A 15,232-nucleotide genomic window follows, 5' to 3' on the forward strand; every position below is an offset into this window, starting at 1 on the left:
GGCTACAGCATCAATCAAAGCATAGCCAGCGTTTTTGGGGTACAAAACAGCCAAAACTGCAAAAGGTACGAAATGGTAAATGAAAATCTAATCGAATCAAAAATTTGCTCGGTCAATTTTATTTTATTCTATTTTATTGTGTCAAATGCAGACTCAAACCCGGGGCCCCCCCAACACTTCACTCATCTGGGACAGACGAGGTTTTCTCTCTTCCCGTGTCTCGCATGCGCTTGTGTGGCGCTCGCCGTCACTGCCAGATTCTATGACGACGCGCTGCAGGAATTGCAATGAACTATAAAGCTATGTATGTAACTGCGGTGAGCCAGAGGGGCTGCAAAAAAAAAAAAAAAAAAATTCCAGCGACCAGCATTCGTGCATGCACGTACGCAAAGACACACACACATTGGATGTGTTTGCAATAAAAGTCTCCGAGCTGCAGTCTGAGATGCATCAATCCACACGGCAAACTCTCCGAGTGTACGGGTAGGTAGTGCAGCCAAAACACAAACACACTACCACTACTATACTCCTTTGCCTCTACTCCAGCATGCACACACACATACACACACACACACACAAATGTGCTCCCTCTCCTGTTTTGTACTTTCTCCACCCTCTTGGCAGTCAGCACTGTGAAGGAGGGAAGAGAGGAAGGGAGAGGGAGGGTAGGGAAGGAGGGAGGCCAGACCACCCTGCTCTCATGGCAGGGCTGAGTGTTTACATTGCCGTGGCTCACTCTGTAATACATCTGGCATTCTGAGGCCACTCTCTCCAGCAAGGGAGGGGTGGGGGCAGAAGAAGGGGGGATGGTGGGGGGAGTCGGAGAAGCCCGGGTAAAAGAGAGAAACCTTTCTAGCAGCGGGGAAAAGAGAGGAATAGAGGAGTGAAAGATGGAGGTAAAGGTTGGGGGGGGATACGAGGTGGCGGAGGTAACTTTCTCCAGAGTCTCCTGTGGTCGATCATTCGCGGGGGCTCTGGTTTTTGAATAAGAGCGTCTGAAAGAATGCAGAATGTAAACAGAGCGCTTGGAGGCATCTCAGGAAGTTGTTTGTGAATGGGAGCGCGCTCTCCCTTGCAACATGCACGCACACACACACACACACACACACGGATAATTTAACAACTCTAAATGCTGATGCGCTGTAACTTTCAGCCAGGTAGGGCTTTCGGAAACAAGGCCGCTTTCAACTGCCAGGGAGCCAACTTGAGGAAAAAAAGAAAATCCCTGCAAAAATTCTGCGTACGGGACCAGAGGTGCGACGTTGTTTCTCCGAGCAAAGTCCCTCACCAGCTCGCCTGCGTTTCTCATCAACTCCTAAAGTTTAACACAACACGTGCAGGAATGTTATTCCTTTTTACGCCGAGGGTTTAAACCTGTTCGCGGCCAACTGGTAAACACGCAGTTAATGGAACGCAGTTGGTACGAGTGTCTGAGCGGGAGCGACTGAAGAACTACTGTTCCGAGGGCGAAACAGATGAAACGAGGACGATGGGCGCCTACAGCGACTTCCAAGCGAACTGGGGGGAAAAATATTGGGTGTGGGCGCACTTTTGTGTTTTCAGCGCTTTGCGGTTCTTGAATGAGAGCTGCCGAAGAAAAGTACTAGAGTGGGGGGGGGGTGGGGGGGGGATTGTAAAGGCACGATAGGAAGATAAAAAGGAGAGGGGGAAAAAAAAAAAACAATAGCACAGAAGAGGGACGTCTAATTAGCCTGACCTTGTCAACCACCTCATCATCCACAGAACCAGAACCTCAAAGCCTTCTCTGCATGCAACAGCAGCGTTAGCGTATGTGTGTGCGCACATGCGTCCATGCATGTATCGCTGCTTTCATGCACATCAAAAGCTGAATAATTCAATCATGCAAAAACCACAATCGTCTCAGCTGAAGACGCTGCATTCTGGGGGCACTCCCCCCCCCCCCCCCTTCCTCTTCATCTTGCTCCACAAGGACGTTTTCTGCAAGCACTTAACATTAAAACTGCAGCCTTTCTCACTGCCATTCCCAGGAACAAACAACCACCAACTCGGTCGGCTCTGCTGTTAATCACGGTACATACGAAAGCACAAAGAGAAGGAAGAGGCCATGTCCTGATTGGCTGAAAACAACAACAACAACAACAAAAAAGGTTATGATTTTATCCAAACTTCCTTCCATTTTTTTCCACCAAACTTAACCATTGCGTAACTGGTTTTTACCCTTCCCTGTTAAGTGTAATGTTTAAAATTATGAAATACTCATCTCACATGTGATTTCAATTTTCAGCCCATTTCTACCGTTTGTGGTTCTGATCCCAATTTGGGCCAGTCAGCAATCAGGAAAGACCATCATTTATGGCCCCTGCTCAAATCAAAAATCTACCGTCAACAACTTCATGCTGGTAGATTATATTTAGTGGAGTGGCACAGCCACTGGCTGTCAAAGAGAGTATGAATCATCTTAAAAGGTGGCCATGACTGGACGTACTGTCAGTACGAAGCTCCTTGAGGCAAACGGCTCCTTCTCACACCTTGGACAGAGAGACCAAAATGTACAAAATAGGGAAATGTTTACGGTACCGTTGTTCAGCAAAGTACCCATTTCAATTACACCCAATAAGCCACTTCATTAGTGCAATGGATCTGATTCTTCTTAAAAACGCACACATCGAGTCAGCCAATCACATGACAGCCACTCCATGCTTTTAGGCATTAGTAACTTTAAACATGGCATGGTTGTTGCTGCTGAAGGGGCAGGCACAAGTATTTCATAGACTGCTGATCTCCTGGGATTTTCGCATACAACCGTCTCTCAGGTTCAAGGACAGCAATCTGGAAAAAAGAAAAGAAAAAAAAGCCACTTGTCTGGATGAGAATACCTCGGTGATGTCAGTAGTCGGAGTAGAATTGAAAGACTTGCTTGAGACGAAGAAAAGCCAACAGCAGCTCTAATAAGCACTCGTCACAATCAAGCTTTCGGACAGCAGCAGATTGGAAAGATGTTGCTTGATCCGACGAGTCTCGATTTCGGCTACAACACTCAAAATGGTACAATCAGAGTTTGGCATAAAGAACATGAAAGCATGGATCCATCCTGTCTTGGTCAACAGTTTCAGGCTAGTGCTGGTGATGTTGTGGTGTGGCGGATAATGTCCTCCCACACTCTGTACCCCTTTCGAACCAACAGGGCATCGTACAAAAACAACAGTTAACCCGAGTATTGTTGCTGACCGCAGTCTTTGAGAACCGCAGTGATCCACCGTCAAATCGTGTCAAACTCGTTCCTTGAACATGACAGGGGGATCACTGTGCCCCAGTGGCCTCCGCAGTCATCAGATTGCAAACCAATGAAGCGATGCGGCAGAACAGGAGATATTGATCGTTGATGTTCCGCCTGCGGGAATGCCGTCGTGTTGCTCTGGACAAACATGCCAGGAACGTTTCCAGTACCTTGTTGAATCTATGCCACAAAGAATTAAGGCAGCTCTGAAGGTCCAAACCGGTGCAAATAAGGTGTGCATCATCAAGTGTCCCGTGACTGTCTTTCCTCTGGTTTAAAGCACGGGGCACACACACCTTAAGATCAACAAAGACATAAGCATTGAAACCCCGTAATCTGGGAAACTGTATTTTATTTTCAGTTAGGATCCTCACAAACATCAGTTCAAAGATTATACCTCAGATGTACTGCCCTCTGCTGGACAGTCCTTTTCACGCACACACACGCACACAAAAAAAGTCAATATAAAATGCAGTTACACCTTCCCTTCTTACAGTCTGATTCAAGTGATGGACTCATGTACGTCGGACACACACACGTGTGCGCACAAGCACATCTACTCAGGACACAAACAGTGCCGTGGTGACAGCTGCGACCTCTACTGCTGCGTTTTTTTGCAACTCCCGCCCTGCAACCCCCCCCCCCCTGCTGCGACTCTTCACTCTGCACCCAGGCCACAGGGTGAGTATCAGGTGAGGTTTTAAATAGCAGGGCCTCAACGAGATGACCTCAGGGTCTCCGGAGTCCATGCCCTTGGCCCCTGGCCTCTGCACTTATGCACCCAAAGAAAGTGCTGCGGGACCCCGGGGCCTCTTGTCAGCCTGTAGCCATGAGACTACAATCCATGACTCTATGCCCCCCCCCCCCAACACTATAAATCAGGGGAACGTGAAGTTGTTTCAGCTTCAATGGGGACATTTCTGTGACTCTAAACTATAAAACTCTAAACTTCACCAGCTCAGAGAACAACTCATCTGCTTCATCTATGCCCAGAACGTTCCCCCCTTTCCCAGAACGTCTCTTTGCCAATCAGAAGAGCAACATCCCCTTTCTCAATGTGAAAGGAGCAATGGGGGAGGGGGTGGGGGGGAGGTAATACAGGAAGGCCAATGTTTATGAGATACTGTTTTAATTAGAGGCAGGCAGTGTCTTATTTTCTTTACAATTTGGCCTGGGCTCGCCTTAACCCATGATACCAGGGGATACCTTAAATTTCTATTTGCAGCCATGAAGAACAATAAGGGGTTTATGTCCTCAAATCCACGTCTCTGTTCCCTGACAGTTAATCACCGCGCTGATTTGAACCCGCGGGTGCATCTTAAGTTGAACACTCGCCATAAGGCATTTTCTCCAAAAAGCTGACTCGAAACCATGTTTGTGTGTGGGGGGAAGATCAAGATAGGACATCACAATACTACAACTTCCTGTTGGAGCTAATCGTTTCCTGTGAGTGGCATAGTGAAAATAAACACAGGGCTTCTCAAACAGTGTGGGTGCGATCTGACCTAAATCCCCCTTTTCGAGAAAGAACAGAGGACTCAAAATATTACAGCTATCGAGATGTGTGCCGGTTACTGGTATACTGAGGTTTTTAAAAGGTAAGTTTTCAAAACCTCAAACAATTCCTACATTTTTAAATCCTTTTAATGGGTTGTGAGATCACATTATGCAATTTTGTTTTCATTTTGTGTGTAAAAACACAATATATCATAAATTATGCTGTGAACTGTTCATACCAGCCCCCTCCCTAAGAAAGTTCAATATCTGCTGGGTTCAGCCTCTACACTGAGGACTGACATCTTTTATTTTATTTTAGTTTGTTTGCTCTTGCGCCGCTCTTTGCACACACCCCCCCCTGCTGTCAAACCACGCAGTAGCCCAGTACTTGTGCATCTGTTGCTGCGCACCGTTGGTCAGCTGGCTGAAAGCAGGCCAGTGTACTTATCCCGCAATTACACAAAAGCAAAAGTTGGCTGTTTTGAAATAGTTTTGGATGTAGAAAAACACAGTCACGTTGTGAAAACTAAAGGAGCACCACCCATCACTTTTTAAACGACAACTGTTAAGCTACAGGTTGCATCGCTGTTAAGCAGCCTGCTGCAGGTGAGGCCAACTAATGAACTAATTATCGGCTTGTTAGATTCCCAGTGTAACTCTATAAAAATATGTTAATAAGGCATAATATTTTGTACAGTAGAAATATTCTTGTACTTGTAGTGCTATACCTAATGGGTGTGTGTAATGAGCCTGTCGGTGAATGCTTTAGATGATATGTAACTGTAACAGTCAGCACATTGTATTTTTGCTGTTGTAGGAATAACTTCTAGTTTTATGTATGAAATAAATGCAGAAAGATACGTTTTTGTTGTAGTTATTTTTTAAATGCTTTGCTGCCTTGAAAATCCCATGCCTACAACTAATTCCCTGTTTAAAAAAAATAAATAAAAAAATCGACCCTTACATGCATTCTCAGAGGTCAGGGTGTAGGAGACAACCACCCCTTTGCACGGGCATGTGTCTCGCTCCCAATTGCTCTCTGTCACTTTGTCTAATAAACAGAACTTCCTGTGTCTGAGCATTTATAAACAGTGCAGAGTGAGCGCAGTGAGAGAAGACAATCCCTGCTAAGGCTTCTGCACGTGACAGCGTGTAGGATAAACACACGAGACAAGTGCGGTATGCATGTTGATGGTGGGCGGCTGGGGGGGAGGGGGGGGGACTCTGGCCACGACCAGAGAACGGGCGAGGACGGACCCCATCCGAGATCACGCAGAGCTCCAACAAGAGCCGGCTGTATTGTACCGCATGCAAGTCTGCGGGCCACACAGCAGGGTCGTCCGCGGGTCGCCTGCGGAGGGCAGTTCCAGATGAAACATAAACAGCTGCTCTGTCCTCTCCTCCTCTCACCTCTTTTTCTTCTCGGATGATGGGCCAGTTCCCCCAGCGCAGGGCTCGGCGGTCCAGGCAGAACTAATCTATCCCTCAGCTGTGCAGTCTAATCTAAACAAACAGATCTCTCCCTACCAGCATCTGGAACCCCTCATGCACCGGGACCAAGGAAACCACCAAAGCACTGTCTTCTTTGACAGTGTATGTGTGTGAGGAGGTTTACTTTTACCAATCAAAGCGTGTTGACGTTTTACCCATGTTTCCTACACACCGGTTTTACTGCAAGTGCCTGTTTCCCGTGAAATCCGCTTGATTTTGTGACATGACAGACAAGACTGTAGAAAAACTGCTGGAAGAAGACTAAAAAAATCTAATTGCTGCTGAATTATTTGAATTTGATATGAGAAAGATGTGACTAACCATGCAACATGACCACATTATACGGATAGACAATTATAGTATCACCTATCGGCACGGGGGATAAACAATCTCATTCTTATCATAATAAATTTGATGTTACCAACACCAGAAACTGTTGCATTCATTAGATTTTGAAAACATCATTGGACGCCGCCACATTGGAGCTACTTGGTTGCCCCAAAACCGTGCAACAGTTGCAGTGACTGAGGCCATTAGGAAATGCATATGGGTTGTTCCTTGGAAAAGTGTTTTTGTTTAAGGCGCTGACAGTGTGTAGGGATTTATTTATGGGTAGATACATTTCAAATTTTCAGAAAATAGTACCAGATTATTCAACTAAATACAAGCTTTCTTAGAATACGCCTTTTCACCAATTTGCATCCCCATCTTGTCCAGGTTCTTTTCACTTCAGACGCATAAACAGATTTGTATCCATGTACTCAACCACTGAGAGAGTCAGTTTGTTTCTCTCGTCTTTTACATGAATGAGCTCAAATAACTATAATATCTCATTAAGAAATTTTTAGAAAATTAGATTATAAAAAAGTATTATACCCTGTTTCTATTTATTGTGATTCTGATTAAGGCAGGTAATATGGGCTCAAAATGTTAGATTTTGGCGATTTACTATGATAGTGATTAAACAGATAATAGTCTGATATTCAATTATTAATTACTATCTTATCACGCAATACATGTTTCAGAAACTGAATTAATATGGATGTGCTACAATGGCGCTGGGGTAGTGAGCACGACCCATAAACGGAGGCATTAGTCCTCGACGTGGCTGACCCGGGTTTGATTCCGACCTGAGGTCCTTTTCCACATGTCTTTCCCCTCTCTCAAACCCCCTTTTCCGTCTACTGTATGAAAATTGAGCCACTAGTGCAATAAAAAACCCCAGAAAAAGAGTAAAAAAAATAAATGAACTGAGCCTACCAACCCAGCTATGCTAACAGATTGCAAACATCCTCGGTTAGAGTTTATCGTTATCATTTAAAGGAGCTATAAGTAACACTGACCCCTTGTGGGTCAAATTGGTGCAATAGCTTGCCAATCACAACAATCTGCTGTGCTATAGTTAAACGGTGTGTTGCTGTTGTGAATTTTTACTTCCACAGGATAGGTATATGATGTTGTATTCTGTTCCGTTTCTGGTCCACTTCCCTTACTGGCTTCTATGTTTGCTGGCTGCTGCTCTTTTGCCAAGATAAAATACCAAATGCTGCGCTCTGTTTTGGGAACCGTGGGAACTCTCATATGATTGGATGAGGAACCAGGAAGTAAACACGGGCTACACTCTGAACCGAAGTAGTTCCGGACCATACCTCTAGGTCTGAAAGGAGAAAAATGCGTGACTAAGACATTGTTGATGGAGAGGACCGATCATTTATAGGGTATGTTACGTCCATCCCAGGTGACAAATGAGAATTATTTAGGTTGATTTTACAGTAAATATTTTATTTATAGTAGAAAGTTGGGATGATTTTAGAAAGGTTTTTTACAGGACTCCCACACCTTGGTTAACACTAAATTCAAGGTCCTTTCAATTACTTTCCAAGACCAATATCGCAAATTCAAGTACCATGTACGGCATCATTTACCTACAGCTACCACTGGATATGTTATAAATAAACAATTTTAAGACAATGCAAATTCCTTGAAGCTCTTCAGCAAATGTGTTGCAAAATGGTAAATTTCTTGAAGCCTCATATAAGCTGAAAATGCTCACTAAGGTCTTCTAATGGTGAATGAATAAATATTTGACAGGAAAAAAAATATGTTTACTCTACATGTCAATTGTATGAAATGATAGACTAGAAAATAAAGCTCTAAACACATCAGCACACTGTTAATTGCATCCTGCTTATGTGAGGTAGTCTCACTGAAAATTATTATGATAAAAGGTAAAGATGCAATAACCAAAAATGTGCTTTTGTAACTCATTTTGACCAAAGTGCTCATAAACAGGTGAAAACTTCCTCTTCTTGACATCCCCATTGTTAGAATAATGCACAAGTTGCAGTCCACAGCAAAAATACCCTATTTAAACAAGCGTAATGGTCTCCAACCACTCTCAAAAATTTTCGCGGGCCAAAAATCAAACCAATTTTGGAGCACTAGCTCTGTAAACGAAGCTTCAAACGTCACGTATGGCACAAGCCTTGACAGGGGGCTTTGGCTGGAAGCTAACTATAATAGAAGTTATACAATAACAAATGCAAAACAATGTAGACAGAGATTGTTATTTGAAAATTTAAAATAATCCTTCACACCTGAGATTTAAGCTATTGAAAGACCAGTTTGAAAAGCAGTGTGTCCAAGCTCACTTTTATGTTAGCCTTCAGTGAAATTACAGCTGTCGATCTTTATGTTCACAAATTCTCAAACTGATTTATAATTCAAAATGTAGATGTCACCGCTAACTGAACTAGTTTCATTCCTTAAGACACATTCGATGCTATGCAATTTTTAAATAAAGCCTGCTAACGTCATGATGACTCTAGGACACCGTTAATACCTACAATTGGAAATGCAGGCTTAGGTATAGACAATGAGTAATAACAAGCTAAACCTCTATTATTAATTAGCCATTTATTCGTTATTCTAGCCATACAACCTGATTTTTGCATTTTCCAGGCATGGCATTACGTAGCGACTCGATGAATCAACATGACCAGCAATTCACCAGCAAGAAGATGGTACGCACTAATACATGTGCCGTTATGCACATGTTAACTACAATGTAACCCCAAAAAACATTCAAGGTCTTTCAAGGACAGGTATTTATTTTTAATGGCTGTTTTCACAAACATTCCAGGGCCTTGAAGGTATTTTTTCAAATTCACACACTTTTGAGGATTTCAAGGACCCGTAGGAACCCTGTTTTTAAATACTTGGTTGTCGAAGGATATTTTACATTTTTCAACTGACATGGCAGCATTTTTGCATCAGAAACAAGCGAGGTATGAAACCACCAAAAACTAAATGACAAATGTTTTTTCCCCACTACCAATGTTCAAATAATAACATTTGAACTACCCAGCATCACATCTACCTTTAATTCCCACCATTAAATTCAAAACCCCAAAGACCTTATCATATACAAACAGATCAGCTTCTCACTACTGAAATCTCAAAAAGCACATTATCTGTGCCAGAAAGGTTCAATAGCCATGCAATAATCTCATTTAAAAGCCTTAGCAATGACTTTCAATTTATTTTCTATAATTTTTTGGTTTAAAGAAGACATAGATGTCCCATTTACATTCAAACCATACAACGTGTCACCCTGAACGTAGAGGCTGAACCAACAACAGGGGGAAGCTGGTCATCTTGTCACATTTTTTTTTGAGTATTTCGTACCAGTCAACTGGACTATTAACACCCACTTTGACAATGGATGAATGAAAGCCATTTCCTTTAATTAGCTCACAGTCTACAATAAGGAAATATCATTAAATGACTCCAGTGAATAGCATCCACTGGTAGGAGATAGTTATTTTAGTTAAATCAAGGGTAATATTCTGTAAGATGTCATTGGAGTCAACCAGCCCAAAACGGTCTAGAAAGAAAGCAAGATTTGAGCATTATTGCAACAATTTATCTGTACAATTTCTGAAAAACAGCATGAGCGCATGGGTAAAAAATATACTTCACAGACTGACTCTGAGTCAAGCAAATGTATTTTTTGCTTTTTGCCTAAAAACCATTCGAATGCCAAACAGAGAGAACGTTTTTTTTTTTCCTAAGAGGTCAAAGACATTTTCTATTAATCTGCCACCATATTCCGTATTTCCTGCAACGCCCTTCTCGCCGCGGTCCTCCCCGAACTGTGGTTTTGCCATGTGAAAATTGTGTGAAAACAGTGTGATCCTCCTGAGTACAATCAGGAATGTGTGCTCGAAGGGACTGCTCTCCGCGCAGGCCCGTGATCAAAGTCCGCCTGCGTAATGTATTAGAAGACCACTGTCTGTCAGACCCCTGCAGCAGCACGCAAGGACGGGCTAGGGCCGCCAGCCCAGGAGAAGAGGTGGGGGATCCATCCGCTTTCATGCTTCAACTTAAAAACCTTGGATTATTCTTCTTTTGAAAGCGGGGGAAGTAAGAACAGTATAAAGGTACACCGACGTGTGCATAAAAAGGAATGTTTTGTTTATTCAGATACAGTTCTGCTTCTTCATTCATGAGCAGCACAGCCAACTTTAGCCATATGTTCAGGAATGTAGATCAAAGAGGGGAGGAAAGAAAAGCTCAGCCTCTTCCCTTTGCCCCCAAAGCACCACCCATGCACGCACTCTCCTTCCCCTCTTAGAAATTCCTTCATTTGTTTAAATTGTTTATAGGTAAAGGGAAAAAAAGAGAAAGAGAGAGAGAGAGAGAGAGAGAGAAAAGAAGAGGAATGAGTGACACTTCCACCAAAGCTCCTGTCCCTGCTCCGCTTTTTCCCTCCAGCCAGAAACAAATCTTTTTGGAAAGTTGAGAGCTGTCCAAAACAGGACCACACACACAGCCTCTGAGCCTTCAACTGCTGGGGGCAGGCTCACACACACTAACACGTACACACACACACACACACACACTCACAAAATGGCGGCTTTAACAAAAATTTCCTCAACTCCAAAGGCAGCTTATGAGCCTAATTACAACCTTCTTCACGGGTGACGTTATTGTTACCTCCCGCACATCCGACGCGGTTCGCCTTGGCCACTTTCCGGGACACAAACTCGCACACGCACGAAATGGGAGCGAACTTAAGAACAATAACCAAAACATCGCCTTACCTTCAACCCAGAGCTTCTCCACGTCCGTTTCCAGATTAGCTGCCCTTAAACCCACGGCGAAAGCTCCGAATATCATGAGGCCCACAACCAAAAACTTTCCACAGTTCTTTTGTATGTAACAGCCCAGCCTGAATAAAAATCTCTGGAACTTCGCTCTCAGCCACAGAGGTGCCTTCCTCCCAGTCGCCTTTCCCTGTGACAAGACAAGAAGGTTTGAGGTTATTGCCGAGGAAAGCACAAACATACTGCACTTACCTGAGCAGATAAACAAAAAAAGGATTATTCATAAATGCGAAGTTATGGTTTTTACACACATCTGAGAGGAGTTGGTGTTGGGATGCACCGATCAGGCCCTTTCTGGCCGATACTGATTCTTTTAGAAGACATATGAAGGAAAACGTGCAGCAAGTTTAAAAAAAAAAAAAAAAAAGGATGATATTTTAGTGTCTGGCCTTCCAGTCACCGACTGGAGGCGATCGAGGAAAGCGCCGGCGCACATTCTGATCTCTGGTCCATTGATCGGTGCATCCCCAGACGTTAAGACTCGCTTTAACGCTGCACATGAACAACTTTCCAAACTATAAATCCCTTTACCGCCCCATCCTGCAACATCTGGTCCTAGCTGTAATACAGGGTGAGCGCTGTCATTTCACAGCTGCGGGCTACGGTTACAGTGAAACTGAAAAGATTGAAGCTGGCTCGCAGCTGCTCCTCTAAAGTAGATGGAGGTGAATAACAGGAGATAAATGTCAGGTAGATGTCTGGTGGACTTTTCTACAATTGATTATTTAAATAACTTTTCTATGTTTTACTCATAGTCTGCTGTAAGCAAACGGTTGTACCACTCCAACGTCTACTAGCGTGACTTCGCTTAAGTCGATTTTGTATAACAACAAAACTGATTTGCCATTACTTAGTTAAATGTGAACAAAATGACTTTTTTACTGGGGGCAAAATAGAAGTAGAGCTCAGAGATGGCATCAAGGCATGGCCCTTAAGAATATCAATTCTTCCCAGATATTACATCCAAGGACTCATCTGTGACTCCAGTATTGCGCACATTGATACTGCAATGACAACTGGGATTCAACGGGTGGTGCGGCTCTTCTGTCGACCTAATAACCATCATTACCGGGCCTTACAACCTGGATTTTGGTGTGTGTGTGTGTGGGGGGGGGGGTGGCTTATTCCCTTAGGTGACTTGTCTTCAAAAGCCAAACTCAACAGGGGCAGAGACTTGCATTTTTTCTTTTATACCTTTAGAGGTTGATGCTTTGGTGCTAAATCCCACTGCAGAGATCCCACTGCACCAAATCCATTGTGTTCGAAAAGGGAAGCGGTCTATGAACTGTCCCTGGGGTGGCTTTCACTTCCACCGTTGCACGCTCCACACATCAATAAGTGATATTAAAGACCCTGAAGAGTGCGTGTGGTTTAAACCCACAGATACCACACACACACACACACACACACACACACACACACACACACACACACACACACACACACACACACGGAGGGAGACAACTCCTCTCCCTGTGGAGCTGGCTGTGTGTTCCGGTCTGCACAGGGAGTGCAGAAGCCATCACAAGAGAAAGAGAGAGAGAGAGAGAGAGTGTGTGTGTGTGTGTGCGTTTGTTTGGAGGGGGGTAGATAATGTTTGTAAATGGAAGAGGGCAGTGTGACGGTATTTTTGTTGATATACCTGTCACAGAGACAAACAAACGTATGTCTGTCTTTCCGCTCTTTAGCAGGATAACGTAAGCCCTCGCTCTACACCGTCTTTGCCATGTGCGCTATTAGTTTGGAGGCATCAATCCCAGCGTTAATCAATGCAACAAGCGGCTTGTTTCACATGCATTTTGCAACAAAACAGCCCCCCCCCCTCCCTCCCCTCCCCTTCCAATCCCTGCTCCCCAGCACGTCTTGTTACCTAGTAGCGGCTGGACATAAAGTTTGGCAACTTGCGCCCCCCCTTACCCCTCCAAGTAAATACAATGAAACGGGCACCGCGCACAGCTCTCCGGCGGTGAAACATGAGACATATAAGCACCTCCGATATCTGCTCCAGAGCGAAGCCCGCATCGCAGTAGCTCGGCCGCTGCAGATACTCCAAATCCAGCGGCGCGCCGCGGGTATAGTCCCCCCTGTTCCTCCGCGTTATCCTCGGCCGATCGGGGTCTCCGTTTTCCTGCTCGGAGGGCGCATTAGCAGCCGAGGCCATGTTGCGGGGACTGCGAGGTGGTTACCGTTTCCCACTTTATAGTATTCCCCCGAAAGCGTGCAGCGATATCCCGAGGCGACAGAGTTTCACTCGTGGAGACCTCACACCCGTGAAGTGGGACTTCATGCTCCTGTTGGAGACGGCGAGTCAAAGTCTGCGCCTTCCATCCCAACATTTCGCGATCCGGAGGTCTCCGCCGCTCTCACCGCTTTCACCTTGTCTCTTAGAAAAAAAAGAGAAGGGGTTGAAAAAGGAAAGAAAAGTAAAAAAAGTAAAAAAAAAAATAAAACAGCAAGTTTCTCTCAAAAAGCCAGGCGCGCGAAGGGATTCCCACACACAAGGGGTCGGGTAGGAAAGCTCGATGGTCGCAGCATTCTGCTGAGGTCTATGCGGTCTTTCCCCTGGGCCGCGCGTCACGGCCAGCTCTGAGACTCAATAGAAGAGGGAGAAAAAGACCTCCGTTTGGAGGCAGAGAAAGGAGGAGGGGTGAGAAAAAAAAACACCCTAGATCCCGCCTCTGGGGCTGTCAGATCGCAGGACTTTCTCGCATCTGATTGGTTCCAGGAGGGCAAAAATTACTCAGCAAACACGACTATTATTAGCTGCTTAGCAACAGCTCACTAAAGTAGAGAGACCACCCAGGTGGACGAACCGCGTGTGCGCATCTCCCGACTTCAGGGGGGTGGGGACTGGGGACGGCGGGGTAGTGCGTGAGCGGAACCGCTTCGGCGCGAGGTCGGGTTTCTGGTCTGTTTTGCAGGAGGAGGAAAAGCGTTTCCACCGGAGGAGACCTCAAGTTAGAGAAGTTCCCGGGGCCCGTGCGTCGGAGGGGAGCCGAGCGATGTCAGAAGTGGAGTTTTTTTTTTTTTTTTTTTAACTCTCCACCCTCTCGCTCCCTTCACCATCATGGTTGTTGAGCCTCAGATTACAGTGGCTCAAGGGAGGTCCCTCTAGTCATGGTTCTTATGTGGTACAAGTGCCGCTGCTGTTGTGCTTTAAGCTTTCCTTGTGTTTTAGCAAAAGTCAAGAGAAAAGGGTTTCATCCGGTTTGATAGAGGTGGTGTGGCTCTCACCCCAGGGCGGCATGGCCTGGTAGTGTCATGGAGAAAAAGAGAGAGAGAGAGAGAAAAAAACAGAAATTTAGTTATTAAAAAAAAAAGTTCATTCACACAAAAGTTTCCTGTTGTCCATTTGCATTCCGAGGGGTGGTCTTATAGCGGATCCAGTTTGTTCTCTGAAGCTTCTAGTCATATATATCATTCCAAACTTACCCAATAAAATGAACTATAGCTAAAGTAATACACCTGGGTAAAAAGCTATATGAAAAATAGTGTATTTATAGCATATATATATATATATATATATATATATATATATATATATATATATATATATCATCCACTCGCCTTTCACTGGGCGAGTGGATGAGGGTTGTGTTGAGTTGCAGTAGTAGGGGGTTTCCGAGGGAACTACTCATTGTAAATTGCCTCTATTTGCTTTTACAGTGACCAGTCCACATCAGATCCCACCTCACATGTTCAGTTTGAAAGAAAAAAAAAAAGGTCTACTTGAAGCCACTTATTATTTATTTATTTTTTTATGTAGGTTTTGGGTCGTCGTGCTGAAAGATGAAGCTTCTCTTCATTTTACGCTTTT

General features: G+C 44.5%; 1 protein-coding gene across 2 annotated transcripts in view; it reads right to left on the reverse strand.

Annotated features, from left to right (window-relative positions):
* Positions 1 to 13,576, reverse strand: part of ptch1 (patched 1) — a 75,663-nt gene extending 62,087 nt beyond the window's left edge. For both annotated transcript variants that reach the window (XM_036143876.1, XM_036143877.1), the window contains exons 1-2: positions 13,406 to 13,576; positions 11,353 to 11,545 (exon numbers count right to left, since the gene is read on the reverse strand). In XM_036143876.1, coding sequence (XP_035999769.1) covers positions 11,353 to 11,545; positions 13,406 to 13,576 — 364 coding nt within the window. The remainder of the gene's footprint in view (positions 1 to 11,352; positions 11,546 to 13,405) is intronic.
* Positions 13,577 to 15,232: the final 1,656 nt, after the last annotated feature.

This window comes from Fundulus heteroclitus, chromosome 12 (genome assembly GCF_011125445.2).
Source record: "Fundulus heteroclitus isolate FHET01 chromosome 12, MU-UCD_Fhet_4.1, whole genome shotgun sequence".
Classification (NCBI taxonomy): Eukaryota; Metazoa; Chordata; class Actinopteri; order Cyprinodontiformes; family Fundulidae; genus Fundulus; species Fundulus heteroclitus.